Source organism: Magnolia sinica, chromosome 1 (assembly GCF_029962835.1).
Source record: "Magnolia sinica isolate HGM2019 chromosome 1, MsV1, whole genome shotgun sequence".
In the NCBI taxonomy this organism is placed as follows: Eukaryota; Viridiplantae; Streptophyta; class Magnoliopsida; order Magnoliales; family Magnoliaceae; genus Magnolia; species Magnolia sinica.
This window is the reverse complement of record NC_080573.1, coordinates 105,709,718-105,728,595: the sequence shown is the minus strand read 5'-3', so window position 1 is coordinate 105,728,595 and position 18,878 is coordinate 105,709,718. Positions and strand designations below refer to the sequence as shown.

At 42.5% G+C, this 18,878-nt stretch overlaps 1 protein-coding gene across 7 annotated transcripts in view; it reads right to left on the bottom strand.

The window, feature by feature from the left end:
- The window catches only part of LOC131253195 (E3 ubiquitin-protein ligase UPL7), a 104,460-nt gene that overhangs the window by 68,154 nt on the left and 17,428 nt on the right, over nucleotides 1-18,878 (bottom strand). For 3 of the 7 annotated variants that reach the window (XR_009175020.1, XM_058254084.1, XM_058254099.1), the window contains exon 3: nucleotides 7,307-7,547. Coding sequence is in view for 6 of the 7 variants with exons in the window: in XM_058254084.1 (XP_058110067.1) it covers nucleotides 7,307-7,547 (241 nt within the window). In the remaining variant the exon portion in view is untranslated. Of the gene's footprint in view, nucleotides 1-7,306; nucleotides 7,548-18,878 lie in introns of those variants that run through there. The other 4 variants (XM_058254094.1, XM_058254104.1, XM_058254115.1 and 1 more) reach the window with 3 other exon arrangements.

Below are 18,878 nucleotides of genomic sequence, written 5' to 3'. Positions count from 1 at the left end.
TAGGAAATGGTCCCAAACTCTTCAAGCATAGGAACAATGGATGAAGAGGTGGGCTCCCCATTTGCCATGCACATCAAGCAAATATTGGGGAGAACTAAAGCTCTCTTCTGAAGATTGTCAGCCATAAGAATTCTCATCCGCCAACAAGCCAAACAAAGACCGCCACAAGAGGGTGCTGCAAACAAGGCTATGAAGGAGACTCCAAAATCAGCTCAAAGGACTTGACCGAGAACTCTATATAACGATGTCTCGACCAATAAATTGAGTCTTCTTCAAGGACTGCAGGCTTAGCATTCTTTAGGATGTCCAAAAGCTCGACAACCTCAACAATCTCACCCTCCAACAAGTTCCTACAGCAAGGAGGGGCCCATACAACTGATCCCTCAACAATAGAGAAACAATTTGCCAAACAAACATGGTGGCCAAGAGCAAGACAGGCAATCCTCAGAAAAAGAACTTGAAGCGTATAGCCACCGCACCAAGGGTCTGTCCAAAAGCGTATACGGGTTCTGCTACAAAGCCAAAAGGAAATCCCACACCTAACCAAGTGTTCAGTAGCCGCCACCGCTTTGCAAACAGCCGAAGCTCTATAAAGCAAAGAGCTATCAACTATCTCCAAACAGCCGCTTTCCATACTTGCAAGTATTGTCTCCAAAGCCTTCCTTCCTCCACACAAATCACCATATCCATTTCCCAAGAAGAGCTATACTCATATCACCGAAAGGCTTAAGAGCTATATTCCTCTTCCCATCTATGAAGATGGAACTTCCTTTTGTCACTTGTGCCATTCCACAGGAAGTTTCTTCTCAAGTTTTCCAACTTGTCCAACACAGAATTGGGCCATTTAAATAAGGACTGCAAACCAGTTCGCACGGACTACATACGACCTTTTTTGAGAACTCATCATATCCATTGAGTCTCGAAAATGTGAACGGTCCACATGAAGCAGAACCTCTTGAAACCCCTTGGTACAAATTTACTTTGAACGAAAACTTTGGTGGGCCATGAAAAATGCAAACGGTTTCTTCCATTGATTTGAAAAGTAAACAGGCATGTTAGAAAAAGCATCCTTTAAGAGAATCAGGCGACCTCCCGTAGATAAAGTAGTGGAACTTCCACAAGGCCAACTTCCTCTCAATTCTTTCAATCATCCTGTCCCAAAGGTGCTTAGCCAGTTTCCCTAAATATGTAGAATGGAATAAACCAGATTTGCACCCGAATATGTTAGAAAAATGTTTTAGATCACCTCCACCAACATGCACTCCTAGCATTTGAGATTTTGCCACATTGATCTTCAAACCTGAGATAGCTTCAAAGCAAACCAGAATTTTCCGAAAATTGTCCACAAAGTCCTCCTTTGCTTCACAAAAGAGAAGCGTGTCATTTGCATACTAGAGATGGGTGATTTGACTTCCATCAACTGAAGTTTCGCATCCGCTGAACAACCCATTATATACACATTTTCTTAGCATGACACTAAGGGCCTCCCTAATGACCACAAATAAATATGGCAAAAGAGGATCTTCTTGCCTAAGGCCTCTAGAAGCTTTGAAGTAACCTTTTGGCAATCCGTTAACCAAAATAGAAAAGAAAGTAGAGTGCACACAAGCACTAATCCACCTCCTCCATTTTCGGCCACATCCCAGCTGATCAAGCAAATAATCTAAAAACTCCCAGTCAACATCATTGTACGCCTTTCCAATATTCAGCTTATAGACTGTCGGTTTTCCTGTCCTTATATCTAGAGTCGATATACTCATGGGCAACTAAGGCTATCTAGAATTTGTCTACCTGCTACAAAAACCCTTGATTTTGTGAAATTACCTTGATAGAGCCGCCCTAAATCTTGACACAAGAATCTTCGCTACAATCTTGTAGGAGCTACCAATGAGGCTAACTGGCCTGAAATCTTTCAAATGCTCGGCCCCTGCCACTTTGGGAATAAAAGCAATAAAAGAGGCACCCAACTCTCTATAGAGGCGACTTTGTTCCCAAAACTCCACAATAAAGTCCATAATATCCTTCCTAAAAATATGAAAAATTTTCTGATAGAATAGGATTGGAAATCCGTCTAGGCCTAGAGCCTTGTGCCCATACATCGAACCAATGTTCGCTTTCACCTCTTCTTCTCTGATTGGCTTCTCAAGCTCAAAAGCTTCCTCGGGAGTTATCAGGTTAAACTCTAGATTGTCCAACCTCGGCCTTTCCCATTGCTCTTCAGACTAACTTCTTGCAAAAAGAAACAATTGCATTACAAATCTTATTTTTGTCCAAAGTGGGAGCCCCATCCACAATGAGGGGCGAGATCCTGTCAGAGCAAGCCCAGGCACTAGCAATGCAGTGAAGAGAAAAAAAAAAACACATTCTTATCCCCTTCTTTAAGCCACACCGCCATTAGCGAATCTGAGGGAAAGATCCACCCTTTTCCCTAGCCCAACATGCAACAATATATTCCTATTATTAAACAAAAACATCAAAGCACAGGGACATTGTGCCTAGCGAGACTGTCCGGCATTGGATACTAGCAACCTTAATGTTTCTTAGACTTCTCTTTCTGGATAATGCAAAATCATTAGTTAGGCTTAAGTGAAGCGTTAGGCATGACTGTGTTGGCATGCAGTACTATTCTTTAACAATGTATTGGTGACTCCTTGCTATTCCCTCAACCAACTACTAAGCATGTTCATTCCACTTTTGGTTTGATGGTAGCACATTTGTGTAACTTGGTGCAACTAGGGTGACCAGTGTTGCATCACATGGGATCCATGTGTGCTTTCATATATGGAGGATGCTATTAGTTGGTCTCTATCCCTTGTTGGTTCCTTCTTCACTTACAGCCAGTGTTTGAAATATCGGTATCGCGTTACGTATCGCACCCTTGGGATACGGATACATATCGGTTATCACAAGGGATATATCGGTTGTATCGCGTAATGTATCACTGTTGTTGGAAACATGAGGAAACATTGGAAATTGGTTGAATTTTTCAATGAAATTTTAGTAATTGTTTAAAAAAAAAAAACCATCAATACACACTTACAAATCAAAACATTACCAAAAACAAGTGCACATAATAGGTTTTATTTGTATGGGGTCCTAATCTATGCGTTGTCTAACTGAATTGATGCAAGTATATTCAAAGTCTATTCATATAATTTATAAATGTAAGAAGACGTGTGGAAACACAAGCAATACATTCAAAAGCAATAGAAGAATCACTAGATTAGGTTACATACATGTTTGATTTTGATTTTTTTCAATTTTCCGTAACTCAGTCCTCCTCTAAATGTCAAAATCGAAGCTCCCAATCTAAAGCATGAAAAATCATGGATTTGTAACAATTTGACACCAATTTAACATGATTTACAGAAAAAAGGGGATTGAAAATAAAAATTGCTTGCCAGATCGAACATGTGGGATGTATCACACTACTTGGTCATTTCGTATCGCACGGGTGGGATACAAGATACATCGTGGGATATATCAGCAGATATCATCGATATTTAAAACACTGCTTACAGCCAAAGATAACCTACCTTGTTGGTTCCACTTTTTTTTTTCCTTTTATTTTTTAGGGGAGGGGGGGTTGATGGTGCTAGAATCATGAATGGGTGCTACTTGCTTGAACCTACCAGTACTTCTACATTGTCTTAAAGATTAATTACTCATCTATTAGCATGAACATTCGATCTGTGAAAGCACAAATAGTTCATTAAACAATTACAGTTGTTTGATGGTAACTGTTAATCATATAATTGTAGTAATTCTAGAGCTAATATGTGAAACAACCCCAACTTCTAGAAGGATGCATTTATTAAATAAAAGGTCAATGAGGGTTTTGTCCATCACTCTAATGCTTGAGATAATGGATGGACTGGCCTCATGCCAACAACACATCATTCAATTTTTTTTGCCATATCAATTTTCGTTGGTAGGATTGTGGCCAACTATGGTGGCAACGTGCAACGAGAACTAAGATTAGATTTTGAAGAGGTGGCCTGATAAACAACTGCAACACCCTAGGAAGGAAGCAAGTGCGCAAATCACCAAATCTTGGCATGGGGAGGTAGTGACAATAAATAACAATGTCATGTTTTGCAAGTTTGGTGGGTTCCATTCTATTTTGTGCAGCAAACTACTCAAGCATGACCTTTCATGAGATGGGTGTACCTCTTCCTTGTTGCCCTCCATGAACCTACTCCTACCTTTGCTGGGTGCCTGCAATAGTTGGGCTAGGGGGTCAAAGTTGAGTAGGACCATGTTCCATGTGAGTGGAATCCACGTGAGCCTCTAGATGGCTGATTGTGAGAACTTGAGTAAAACAGGAAGGCTGTTTTCTGGTGAGCAGCCAATCATAAATTTTTGTTGATCTACCATTTAAATCCAACCCCAAATTGCTAGGAGAAAGGCAAATAAACATATGGACATCTTAGACACAATTAAAGGTGGTGGATAGTTATTAAACAAATGCAGTTTTAGATGTTGATTACAATACAACTTTATCAGCCATCCCTGCTACGTAATATTAGGGTGAAATGGTAAATAAAATAAGTCATATCAGCCCATATCCGCAGATACATGCCGATACAGTTATATAGGCCCCAGCCCATATCCGCAGATACATGCCGATACAGTTATATAGGCCCCATTTTGCTCTCTCTCTCTCTCTCTCTCTCTCTCTCTCTCTCTCTCTCTCTCTCTCTCTCTCTCTCTCTCTCTCTCTCTCTCTCTCTCTCTCTGTGTGTGTGTGTGCGTGCTTCGAAGCTAAGTTTAGACTAGATCTAGGTTTTAAGGATCAAAACACAAGATTTGAAGGTAATTTAAGGAATAAGCAGAATGGATCATTTTGGAAAATATTGGAAGAAGACGTAAAACGTCACTTTTTTTTTTTGTTTTTTTCGTCTTTTTTGTTGTATTTATATGTAATGGCCCCCAATCCACAATTTATTAGTGTTCGATTAGGGACTGTTTGGTTGACTTTCAGTAGGTCAAGCTGACAAACAAAATTCTTATCAGACAATGGTCTGTAAACCATTGAATACATGTTAAAGACAGTGAAAAATGATAGATTCTGATGTTTTACATTTTTCCTATTCCCCAATAATTTTCATGATATCATAGCCAAAAACTATTTCAGCCAATAGGGTCCAATATGCCCCATATCATACCATTTTTGGGCCCTATCATTATTCAAAATTGGTGAACTTATCTGCTCTTACATCCCCTCGGGGATGCATAGAATACCTTAAAAAGTACTATCACAGTATGCTAAGTTGTGATATCTCATGATGGATCTTGTAGACACATGTTATGCTGTTTTTTCTTCAAAGGTGGTCACTGGTCAGTAGTATCCATGTCTCCTCTGATCTAAGAAATAATGATTCATTGCTAAATTCAGGCTCCACCAAGTTCAAGTGACACGGCATCACCAAGAGGTTATTCACTTCCAGACCTTCGTGCTTTGTGTATGAAATCAATGGTTTGATAAATTTCCCACTGATGTAACCCAATTTTAAACTTCTCTTTGAAAAATATAACAAAAGACTAACCATTAAAGTAAATTGGACCAACATTCAAATTGAATGTGCAATCTGTAAATTTGCATTTTCCAACTGACCTGAAAGATGAGTTCAGTCCATTGAATTTTTCAATATATGTGTTAGAACTATATACTCCATCCAAACTTCAATTTTGCAGAAAATAATTGTGGAAACCAAGGGCAGCTAGTCCCTCTCTCTACAGAACTGATCAACCAAATACTTTTTATATCATAAAACAGTAAAATGAAAAAAGAGTTGGGTGAGACGTTAAATCATACGAGGACTTTGCTCACTACACCCTAAAATCTCCATAAAAGAACAACAACATCAGTCCCCGAAAGCTCCTTAAATGAAGGAACTCTAAACAACTATGATCTCCACCTCACAGTACAAGAATCAATAAATACTCGGAAAGAAATTTTTCCTTTTTTGATATTTTCATGATTGTAGACTACAAATGTTATCAAAAAACAAGCCCAAAAAAAAGGTTGGTAAAGAATCCTAAGTCCCATAAAGCAAGTTAGCATCTCCTTGCTAACACCGCACATGTGGCCCTAAGGGCAAACAAAAATTATAAAATAAAAATAAAATAAAATAAAAACCTTCTTAGCTCTCAGAATGTGATCTCAGCTTTGTATTCACCAATCTTCTTCAAATATGAAATCCCAGAGCATGAAACCTAGATTTGCTCTCATTCTAGCAATGATGTTACATGAAACTATGGAAGAGACATCTTGACTAGAGTGAAGATGCTGAAACATCAGTTTCTCCTCTTGATTTCACTGAACACGTTTGGAGATTTACAGAATGACTAGTTGTTGAGTTTCTGTGAATGACCAAAATTGTAAATAACAAATCTTCCTAAATTGCCACAAGAAAGAGAAAACATACTATGCAACAAAAGGTACCAACTTCGTAAATTATTGATTTCACCCTCACAACAAATTGCTAAAAATGGCATCTCTTTACATCATGGTTGATAATGTTCTTACTAGAAGCTCACACCAAATTACTCGGAAAAAGACTGAGAAGATTACCTCTTTACCTCATGCATGCAAATGCACCTTGGATACAAGAATATATGACAGACCAAATAAAATACATAACTGTGCGAAATCATCAACAAGAAATGTATGCAAGGTTTTTAAAAAAATGTATTCAAGGTCAGAGTAAATAGTCTTCCTGCATCATACTAAAAGAAGTGCTTTTCCATGAACCAAATAATCAAAACTGATATGCTGTACTTGAACCTGAACCAACACCCTTGGAGTGAAATTGCAGAATTTATCAATAACTGTCACTCCTACGGAAACCCAAAACCAAAAGGTAGAATACGGTGTACATATGGCTCCAGAAAATTATGGGAGATTGTGTTCAGGAAAATGCCAATTGTGGTCAAAATCATCCAAAAGAAACCAATAACTGACCCCAAATCACAGAGCCAGCATCTTTTCACTCCAATCTGCTGATACATGGCTTATAGCTGGACGCTTTTGTTAGATGCTTCTCTGGTAAATATCACATTCCAAATCACTCTACCTGGGTATAGGTAAATATTTGAATACATGCATATATAGATATCTGTGTAGTTCAGACAACGCTAAGAATTCTTACTACAGGATGCAGTTTTATTATACTCCTGAACATGAAGACCACCTATTTCAAGAATAAATTGAAAAAGAAAACAAGGAAACGAGGGACAGGGGAGAGGAATGTATGTGTGTGTGTGTGTGTGTGTGTGTGACAGAGAGAGAGAGATGATGTACCAGTTGAGTTTATACTTTGCAGGATAGTCTTAAAGCATGTTAGCATGCACTTGATGGTTGTGATTTGCAGTTTCTGATGCAGAGTTGATGAACAGGTAACAAAGAAAAGGAAAGGTCTTAACACATTGCTAGAAACCCATCCGCTGGTCATCAAATCATCATATTGGGTCATCGACATTTCCCATTCTTCTTGAAGCTGTCTGGCCACCTTCTTTGTCGTATGGTATCGCCTCCAGACTTTCTGAAAGAATGAAATACCAGAATGGCACAGCATTCAACGTAGGTCCAACTTAAGTAAATAGAAAATAGCATTCTGGAACGAATGGACCACTAAAGAAATATGAAAGTGAACCTAGTAACAACACACCAACAAGAAGATAACTAAAAGATTTTTTTTTTCTTTTTTTCTTTTTTTTCCTTTTTTTGATAGATAAGCAAGCTTGAACCCTGAGACCTCAATGTTGAAACACACACCGCCTGCCATTGAGCTACAAGGTTGAACCCAAATATAAGATTATTCATCAAGCTGGATCAAACTTAAAAGTAGAAGAGCACAAAAGGAACTCAAATGTCAGAAACGCAATTCACTGCTGAGGGAGTAGAAGAATAATGTAAGGAGGCGCATCCGTCACTTTTCTGTACTCCTGTAATGCACTGTACTGTGTCCTGGGTTAAATTCATATAAATAAGAGTTTTAGGTGTGGGAAGAAGCCTCTTGGAAACCTCGCTTTCTTTTCTTCCTTCTCTTTATGCTTTCTCTTCTCATCTCTTTTCTTCTTTCTTCATTATCATAGATTTAAACATGGTCTATTCAATCTAAGAACACAGAATAAGCTAGGTCTAAATCTTGCCCCATTCAGTCCCTAGCTTTGGTAAATGAAGAGGGTTCATATCAAGTTGGGAACCAATTGACGAACTTCCGGCAAGCCACCATGAGAATTACAGCAGTGTAACTTTTATATCCAAGTTGCTAAGTTAACGAAGATTCATGGTCAAATGTCGAAACATCAAAAAAATTAGAAACAGGAAAGGAAGTGGAAGAATTAAAACCAGAAGAAACAAAACCAACATTATGGTTTAGAATTGGGAATTTTAGAGTTATGATTGGAGGAAATTGGAACATTATGGTTTAGAATCGGAGAATCTTTTTTAAAAAAATGGGGATATGGGGTTTTCAGCGAAGAGGAATTGGCAAATTTATGACATTAACATTCTAGGTTAGGGAAATTGTGGAAATTTAAAATTCTAGGGTTCTGTGAATTCATTTGAATGATTGAGTAGATAAAAGTTTTTGGAAGTGTTTTATCTATCACTCCATTTAAAATGCATAATAACTTTGGAACTAATCTTCTTTCACTGTGCAAAAAAAGTGGACAAAGAGATAGAATAGAGAAGAAAGAGAGAGGAGGAGAATGTGGAGAGGAGAGAAAGGGCTGAAGTTAGGGTTCACCTCCCCCCTATAAGTTTCATAGTTGCAGAATTGTTATTAATAACAAAAGCAAAAATTCTGTCCTAGACCAAAATAACCCATCTAAGTGGGCCTGTGTAGGCCCATATCACATTCATTAACATTCCCCCTCAAGCTGGAGCATAGATTATCTATGCCGAGCTTGGAATATATGTGTAGCCTAAGTCGAACGAAGAACCTCAGTGAACACATCAGCAAGCTGGTCCTGAGATCGAACATATCGAGTAGAGATTTAACCATTGGAAACTTTCTCATGTATTGAGTCACGGTTGATTTCGTGTGTTTAGTTCTTTCATGATAGACTAGAGTGTTTGCTATGTGTGAAGTAGCGTAATTGTCATAAAATGGCTATTAAGGTAGGTGCACTTTAAATCCCATTTCTTGCAACATTTCTTGATCCACAACAACTCACAGGAGGTATGAGCCATTCCTCTGTACTCCACTTCGACACTCGATCGAGCCACCACATTTTGCTTGTTGCCCTTCCATATGACTAGATTTCCTCCCACAAATGTACATTTTCCAGGAGTAGATCGTCTATCTGTTAAAGAACCTACCCAATCTTCATCTGAATATCCTGTGACTTGAAGATGACCATTCCATTTATACAAAATTCCTTGACTTGGTACTCCTTTCAGGTAACGCAAAATTCAAATAATTGCTTCCACGTGAGGTACTCTTGGAGAACTCATGAATTGGCTTACCACACCCACTGCATAGCACATGTCTGGTAAATAAGTTTCTAACCAATATTTTATATCTCCCTAGATCCTCTACTACATCTCCTTCATCATTGACAAGCTTGTAATTAGGATCCACTGGAGAGGTAGCTCTCATGCATAATGGGTGAGTTTATATCAAGAGGCTTTCCCCTGTTCGTCGGAAATATCACTTTCGATACAAGCAGTGAAGACCTAAGCCGCATTTTTGGAAAATATGGAAAACTATACGACGTCTTCATCCCCTGGAATGAGAGATCCAACAGACCGAGAGGGTTCGCATTCGTTAGATTCCTATATGCAGCTGATGCATATGCTGCCATGGGTGTTCTAAATGGCAGACGAGTGGATGGCAGACCTCTGAAGGTAGAAATAGCTAACCCTAAAAGGAAGCCGCCCTCCCCACCCCCACCCCCGCCACGACCTAAACCCACACTCCCTCGCTCCTCGGGCCAATCATTCCGTGACATCACATTAGCAAACCCACTGGTTCTTCCGACCAGGCCCTCCAGACCAAATCCAGTGTTGCCGCATCAAACTATCCACAAGCTGATCAGGCGAAACCTCTGTTTCACGGCAAATGCCGCAGAGATCAGGAGCAAACAGCAGAATCTTAACCTGTCTTTGATAGCCCAAGCTATTGGCCCCCATATCCCCATGAATCACCTCATCCAAGCCCTGTCTGAATCCAGATATTTGGTCTTGGCAACTGATGTAGCTCGTATTCATCTCAGCACATTCCTATTGTCCTTCAAGACAATGGAAGACCTGCTCTCCTTCAATGTGGATGTTGAGCTCCATCGCACGATGGGCTTAGTTAAGGTTCTTCCGTGGTCCCCCAAATCGGCCCCATTTGAGGTATGCGTATGGATCTCTCTGTATGGCATTCCTGCCCACGCCTAGATGGAATTGGTCTGTGGGACTGGGATCTACCTACCGTTCGGTGATAAAGGTTGATAGCTGCACCAAGCTAGGCCGGGATCTCTCTAGGACCCAGGTCAAGATTAAGCTGCTGCCTGACCGAGACCTCCACAGCTCAAGGACTTTGCTGGTGGCAGATAGAGAATACCCCATTTGGGGAATGATTGAACAGCCTAATCCTCTTCCGTATAGTGAAGCCCTCATTCAAAACCCTCCGTCCTCACCCCACAGGTCAACCAGGGAGTGGATGGAAAGAGCTTTCCACCAGCCAAACCAACCCCCTGCCTCAATTGTCATCCATAACCAAAATCCTTACAGCCCATCCCCCGCTTTTCCCTCCAATGCCTTACCATGCCAAGGCCCACCACATGCTCAACCAAAGTCCGCTGACAACCCACCCATTCCAATACTAGCTACCACTCAAATTCCCATCAGCCCTCTACTCCCCGCCCCCGTTCCTCAGGTCCCTCGCATTCCTATCCAGGAGCAATCCCTGTCACCAATACACCCAACCCCTGTTTGTCAGAATGCCGAACTGGCTAACCTACCCCCACTATCACAGCATGCTTCCCCAAAGCTCCTGGACTGCACCAAATGCAGCGATATGCATCTTGAAATCAGCCCTCCTCCAGGCCTGGAACATGTTTGGAGTAATTCAACGGCTGAACCTTTGAACCTTAGTAATCAAGCGGCTTCTCCTTCACATCAGGTTCAAGCCAAAAGCCTGCATCATGGTAACAGCAAGCACAACATAAAGCACTATGAATGGTCTGATGGATTCCCAGGCGGAACTGATCAATATTTCGCCAGCTCCCAAATCCCAGAAAAGATCCAGGTTAGTGTGTAGAGCCCTTTTGAAAGGCAGCAGCCCATTGAAACTTGGGGATACTTTTGAGCAATTGGAAGAGGATGATGAAGTCTCAAATTGGAATGCATTCCATCAGACAATTGCTGTCAGGGAGGATCCACTCAACACCATCCAACTCTCCGTAGATCTCTCCCCGTTCTTCCAAAATGCCCCTTCTCAACTTCTCCAGCGATCAGAATTGCAGCAAATGGATAGCCGAGCAGTGATTCCAAACCCATCTCCTGGCCGTTGCATCAGACCTCTTCCGTTCTCTCTGCCCGATCCCATCTCCTCAGAGGCAGACCCCACTATTCGTCCAATCTCTCCATCAGCCGAGGGTGAAGCTCGAATCTCTATGGGCTCAAGGAAAAGGATCAACCTCGAATGGAACCTGACTCAGACAGGCAGCAGACAGGCGCAGGATCAGCTAGAAAAAGGAGTGGAATCAGAAACCAGGAAAGAACCTATGCTACTATCGTAGAGGGAGACCAACCTCTACAAGCACGAAAGGTATTGAAGTCAGCTGAAATGGAAGATTCAGAGAATTGAAGCGCAGAATGATGTTGGCTGAGCAAGAAAACAATGGTTAGCCTGCTCGTCTGGAATGCTCGAGGGGTAGGAAACTCGCCTACGATCAGGACTCTGAAACGACTGATCAAACTCTTCAAGCCGGCAATGGTGGCTGTCCTAGAACCAATGCTCAGAGACGAGAAACGGGTGAAGATCGGCCTCAAATTAGGATTCCACAATTCCATCTCCAATGCAGCCCAAGGAGGTAAAGTGTGGATTTTTAATGCCCCTTTCCTAACCATTAATCTTATTGCTGCTACTAGCCAAATGCTCTCTGTTGCTGTTGGTTTCCCGGGCCATCCTATTGCGGTGATGGCTTCGTTTGTTTATGCTAAATGTTCCCGAATTCAGCGGAGATCGCTGTGGGGCCAGCTACGCGCTCTGGCTTCGAGCTCGACTATTCCGTGGTTTGTTGCAGGAGATTTCAACTCGGTCCTCACCCAAGAAGGAAGAAGAGGAACCACCTCTTTTCACAGGCGTAGTGCAGCAGAATTCTCGGAGGGGCTGATCAGGGTGGGACTGGTTGATGCAGGCTACTGTGGTAACAAATTTACCTAGTGCAACAACCAGAGAGGGCAGGCCAGAGTTTGGGCTAGGTTGGACAGGATTTGCTGCAATAACACCTGTTTTTCTGTCTTCCCAACTTTCCAGGTTCGGCACTTGGCCAGGCTCAACTCAGACCATGCGCCTCTTATCCTATCTTTACCGCAGCAGATTCGATCTTTCCCCAAACCATTCAGATTTCAACATATGTGGATGTCCCATGAATCCTTCCTTGATCAGGTCAAGATGGCTTGGAATACAGACTTCGTGGGCTCCCCTATGCAGACCCTGCAAAGTAAAATGAAGAATGTGAAGAAGGCGTTGATCATCTGGAACAGAGATACCTTTGGGAATGTGTTCCACAGTATAAGGAAAGCAGAACAGGATCTCATCGAAGTGGAACGGGCCGCTCAGTGCACGGACAGCCTGGATTCCCAACAGACCGTTAACAGGGCCAAAGCTAAGCTGACGAAGCTGGAAGCCAGAGAGGAAATCTTTTGGAAACAAAAGTCCATAAATCGTTGGCTCCAAAAGGGGGACAGGAACACGAAGTTTTTTCACAGCTCAGCCACCGACAGTGCGAGGAGATATCGCATAAGTGAGATTAAGCTGGCTGATGGATCGTTAGCTGCAGACCAGGAATCAATCAAGAAAGGTGCAATTGAGTTCTTTCTTCTCTCTTGGAAGCCCAGCCTCACGCCCCTCCAGGAGAACTACTTGACGTCATCCAGCCATCCATTTCTGTGGAAGATAACACCATGCTCATGGTGGAACCTTCCCTAGATGAAACTCACGCTGCTATGATGAGCATCCCGAAGGATGGGGCCCCCGAGCCTGACAGTTTCACCGGGGCTTTCTTCCAGGGCTGCTGGTCTATCGTGGGGCCTGATATCCTGGCGGCGGCACGCTCTCTTTACCGGTGAGCCATTTCCACGGCCTTTTACTGCTACAGTGATTTGTCTCATTCCGAAAACCTTAGCGCCAGAATCTTTTGCGGACTTTCGCCCCATCAGTATGTGCAACTGTATCTACAAAATCTGCTTGAAGATTATAGCCAATAGGCTTAGCAAAATTCTGCCCAAGATCATCTCGGTGGAACAAGGTGCCTTTGTGCAAGGCAAAAGCATCGCGGAGACCTGTGCACTAGCCCAAGAGTTGTTTCGAGACATCAACAAACGCGTTAGAGGTGGAAATATTTTCATTAAACTTGACATAGAGAAGGCCTATGACAAGCTGGATTGGGCTTTCCTCAAAGCGGTCCTTCATCACTTCGGCTTTGACGATGTCTGGATTTCGATGGTTGAGAAGTGTTGGTTGAACTCTTGGTTCTCCATCCTGGTCAACGACGAATCTTGCGGCTTTTTTTGCTCTACAAGGGGACTCCGTCAAGGCGATCCTCTCTCTCCAGCCCTTTTCATTTTGGCAGCAGAAATTTTGGGTAGGGGCTACAAAAATCTGATCCATAGTGGGAGGTGTCAACCTTTCAGTGCTCATAGGAATTGCCCTATGGTGTCCCACCTTCTCTTCGCTGACGACACTTTATTACTTGCCAATGGGGGCCGACACACTTTGTTGCGGATTAAAGCTTTCCCGGATCGCTACCATCAAGCGTCAGGTCAAAGCATCAACCCCAGGAAAAGTTTTTTCATATTGTCTGCCCATCAATCCGAGGCCAGAGTCAGGGCGGTTCAGAATATCCTTGGTTTCAGGAAAGATGTGATTCACCATTTACCTACTTGGGTGTTCCGATATTCAAGGGAAGAAGTAAAAAAGCATTTTTCCAGCCCATTCTTGAGAGGATCCAGCAAAGGATTGCTAGTTGGAAATAAAAAATCCTCTCCCAAGCAGGTAAAATTACTCTTATCAACCATGTTCTCAGTAGCATTCCGGTCCACACGCTGGCAGCATCAAACATCCCCCGTTCTCTTCTGGTAGAGCTTGAATCTTCCTTTGTAGATTTTTTCTAGGGCTGGGAAGGGGACAGAAAACGGTTGCACTGGATTAGCTGGAAACGCATCTCTTCCCCGAAAACGGAAGGTGGGCTGGGCGTCAGAGGTCTGAGGGCTGTAATGCAGGTCTTCAGGATGAAAATGGCTTGGACCATTATGAATAGAAGCAAAGACAACTGCTGGGCCAACTTCATGAAGAGCAAATACCTCTCGGATAGTCAATCGGCCAACCCGTCTGATTCTTCCTTGGGAGGGTATAATGTTGCATGGGCCTCCCCTTTGTGGAAGCATGTCCGCCAGTACTTTCAGCTGATTGCGGCTAACTCCAGATGGATTATTGGCAAAGGGGAATGTGCTTTTTGGGATGACAACTGGAGCGGTCTGGGCCCCCTACGTCAATGGTCTCCGCACCTCTTAGCACAGCCGCAGTAGCAGGTCTTTTCCTTGATTGGCCCACATGGGTGGCGCGACCCAAATGCGGCAATTCTCCTTCTTCCTCAGGTCGTTGTAGACCACGCCATGGAGGAGGGCATTTGTACGTCAGATGCAGAGGATAAGAAGATCTGGATCAATTCGTCGTCGGGCGAATTCAGCCACCGTTCGGCCTGGCAACTCTCCCGTCCGTAGGGGGTGAGCACAACGTGGGCCTCTTGGGTCTGGCATCTAAAAATCTCGCCCAAGCTCAGCCTTTTTACCTGGAAAATCATCCACAAGGCCGTCCCGGTTGACAGTAGAATCCAAGCCAAAGGGATTCACATGGTCTCCAGATGTGAGTGTTGCAGCTCCCCGCCCAACTATGAATCCTTGGACCATGTTTTCTCCGCAGGCAACCTCGCTTCGATGGTATGGAATCACTTCCAGTCAATATTCCACGTTACCACCCTTGCGTCGGACTCGGCTCTTGGCAGGGCCTCGAAGTGGTGGCAGTTGGCGAAGCAGACGAACTGCAATCTCATTTTAATGGGCCTGCTGCCCATTTTTATCTTCTGAGAGATTTGACTATCCAGAAATGAGGCCAGATTTGATGGGATCGTGCCTTCTCATGCTAGGACCATCTCCCGTGTGCTCCAATGGATCTGTCGCATCAGTCCCACTCTTCCCCCTTCCAAATCTCCCAACAGATCCTTAGTGGCTGCTCTCGCTGGCCTTCATATCTCCACCAACATCCACCACAAAAGAATTGCCCAAGTTGTCAAATGGAAGAAGCCGCACCCGGATTGGATTAAGTTGAATGTGGATGGCTCGGCCAGGGGTAAACCGGGTCCGTCAAGTGGAGGGGGCGTCGCTAAAGACAGTGTTGGATCCTTTCTCTTCGCTTTCGCCTCAAGTTACGACTTTGGATCAAACTCCAAGGCAAAAATCAGAGTCATTTGGGAGGGCATGTCCCTTTGTAAGGTTAGAGGCTTCCATAAGGTGGAAGTGGAGAGCGATTCCAAGGTAGTGGTGGACATGCTCAATGGCGTCTCCTCCCCTCCTTGGAACATATTCTACTGGTGGGCCAGGATCCAGAACCTCAGGTCCCAGATTGATATATCCATCTCTCACTGTCCAAGGGAAGTGAATGTGGTCACCGACGACCTGGCTCGTAGAGGTAGCGAGAGCCAAGCGCACTCCCTCTTCCTTTCGGCGTCGAACCTCCCTCTTATTACAAGAGGCCTGATTTTTCTTGATCGGGTGGGCCTGGGCAATTTGCAGGATGTGCCTTCTTAGTTTTGGTGGGATATGGAGCAGGGCTGCTCCTTTGTTTTTATCTTCTCTCACGATAGGCGGGCTCTCCCCCATTTTGTTGTGGGGCCCGCCCGAAGTAGATCTCTATAGCCCTCTCTTGATATGAATAGATAATCTGGTTTTTTGAAAAAAAAAAAAAAAAGGATCCACTGGAGAGTCAACTTGCTTGGTCCCAAGAATACTCATCTCCATGAGTAAATCCAAAACATATTTCCATTGAGATAGATAAACTCTTTTCAATCTAGCTACTTCTATACCAAGGAAATATCAAAGATGACCCAAACCTTTTGTAAGAAATATTGTTAAAGATACCTCTTTAGTTCTTTAATCCCATTGTTGTCGCTTTTAGTAACAACAATATTGTATTACATGCACAATGAGACCTGAAATACCCTTACAAAAACGGAATGATCATAATGACTTCGAACAAAGTCATAGTTTAATACAAACTTATTAAACGTGTTAAACCATGCACATGAATACTGTTTCAACCCATATATTGCCTTTTGTAGTTTACATACTTTGTAAAACTCCCCCCTAAGCAACAAATCCGAGAGGTTTCTCCATATAAGCTTCCTTCATAATGTCACGCCCCAAACTCGAAAACCGGGCTCACAGAATTTCCGTTCGCCGAATCCGGTGCCGACAGCCTCCGTAGTACCCCATTATCTGCTCCCAGTGCCCATACGCCAGATTCCGATCCTGGGATCCTACAAGGAGGATTTGCAATGGTGGTGTAAGGAGAGATGACATGAGGGTTGACTTATGGGGGGTGAGGTGGCATGGGGCATGGGTTGCTTGTCTTTGTTGGTAAGAAAGGGATGAGAGAGGCATGGGTTGTGTACTTGACTAGTACTTGATTGATTGATGTGATGGGTTGTAGAGATTCTCTTGGAATTCGCAATGCGCGCCGTTTCTTCGGAAAATACACGGGCCCACAACTCCTGGTCTGGGTATCGCATCGGTGCGCAAGACGCGGCGTTGGAACCACGGCAACGGTGCGGTCGCAAGGGTACAAGTTTCGAGTCAAGCCGACTCAGATCTATGGGATACGACTCAGGGTTGCACGCAAATGCCGATTACAGGTCGCGGGTTGCCGGAATTCGACAAGGAGGATCGCGGGAGTTTACGGAACGGTACGGACAAGGATACGGGCCTTACACATAAGATTACCATGAAGGAAGGCATTTTTTACGTCATGTTTGAAGAAGGGTCAACCATGATTAACAACTACAGACAGTTCCACCCAAATGGAATTCAACTTGGCCACAAGAGATGAGGTTTCAGTATAATCAACACAAGTGTTTGAGTATACCCCTTAACGACTAGGCAAGACTTCAACTGTTCAACCGAACCATCAAGATAAAACATGATTGTGTAGACCCATTAGCAGCCAATAGCATGTTTACCAGTTGGAAGAATGGTAAGTTCCCAAGTGTCATTATGATGAAGTGCATCCATCTCTTCCTCCATAGCCTGCTTCCACCTCTTATGTAACAGAACTTCCTCATATGACTTGTAAACAAAGTGATAAGACAAGGATAGGACAAAGTTGCAGAAATTTGAAGATAAGAAATGAAAGGAAATATATTTAGATATGGGATGATCAATACACGTACACTTTCCTTTTCTTCAGGTAATATGAATACCATATGTATCTGGAGAACTCACTAGACAACAAGTCTCTAAAAAAGATATATTGGAAAGCACATCATGATTAGTTGTACTATCTATCCGTTTTCATCGTGAGTAAACCTTCAATAAAGGCACGGTGAGAATGGAAGAGACAGTAGATAGAGGTTAAAGTCTTCATTGACCACAACAGGTATGGGAACAGATTCTATATCAAGAAATTTGTTATCTTTCAAGCAGAATGGAGTAGACTAAAAAACTGTAACATCTGCATATACATATTGTCTTCGAAGTAATAGACCATAACAACGATAACCATATAGGTGCGAGAAGATCCAAGAAAAATACATTTAACTGCTCAAGGATTAAACTAATCATGGTCATACTCTAACTAATAGACAAAACAAACACATCTGAAAAATTTGGGAGGTGGAGAAAACAAGCGAGTGTTTAGGAACAAAACTTGATAAGGTGATTGATCATTTAAAACAGATTAGGGCATCTGATTTATCAGAAAACACGTTGTGCGTACTACATTCCGAAAACTCTTAGCAACATTCATGTGAATTAAGAGAGCAAGAGTTATATCAAGAAAATAACAATTTTTCCGTTCTGCAACTTCGTTTTGTTGTGGGTTGTATATGCATAATGTTTAATGTAGGATTCTTGTTTTATAAAAAAACAGACTAAAAGCTTAAGACATATACTCATTGACATTATTAGAGCACAACATAAACATTTTCGAATTAAACTGATTTTGCACTTCCATGTGGAAAGTCTTAAAAATAGAAAATAATACAGATCTGTCTTTCATTAAATAAAGACATGTCATTCTCGAGCAATCATCAAAAAATATAACACAATACTTAGATCCAGACCTACTAAATATTTTAACTAAACCGCAAACATTTAAATGAACTAAAGAGAAAGGAATTAAATGACACTCTCAACAAGTGGTGGAAACGTATCACGGTGATGCTTACTCAAATCACACACATCGCATTCTAAACATAACATAGCAAAAAGGAATGACACCATTAAGAATCTTCAATGATGCATAAGCAAGAAGGCAGTGCCACTGATAAGCAGAGTGTATTTTTGTGTTGTTACACCCACAATGTCACGATCAAGATAATACAACCCATCATGCTCATGTTCCTCCACTAATCTTCTTCTTCATCTTTAGATCCTAGAA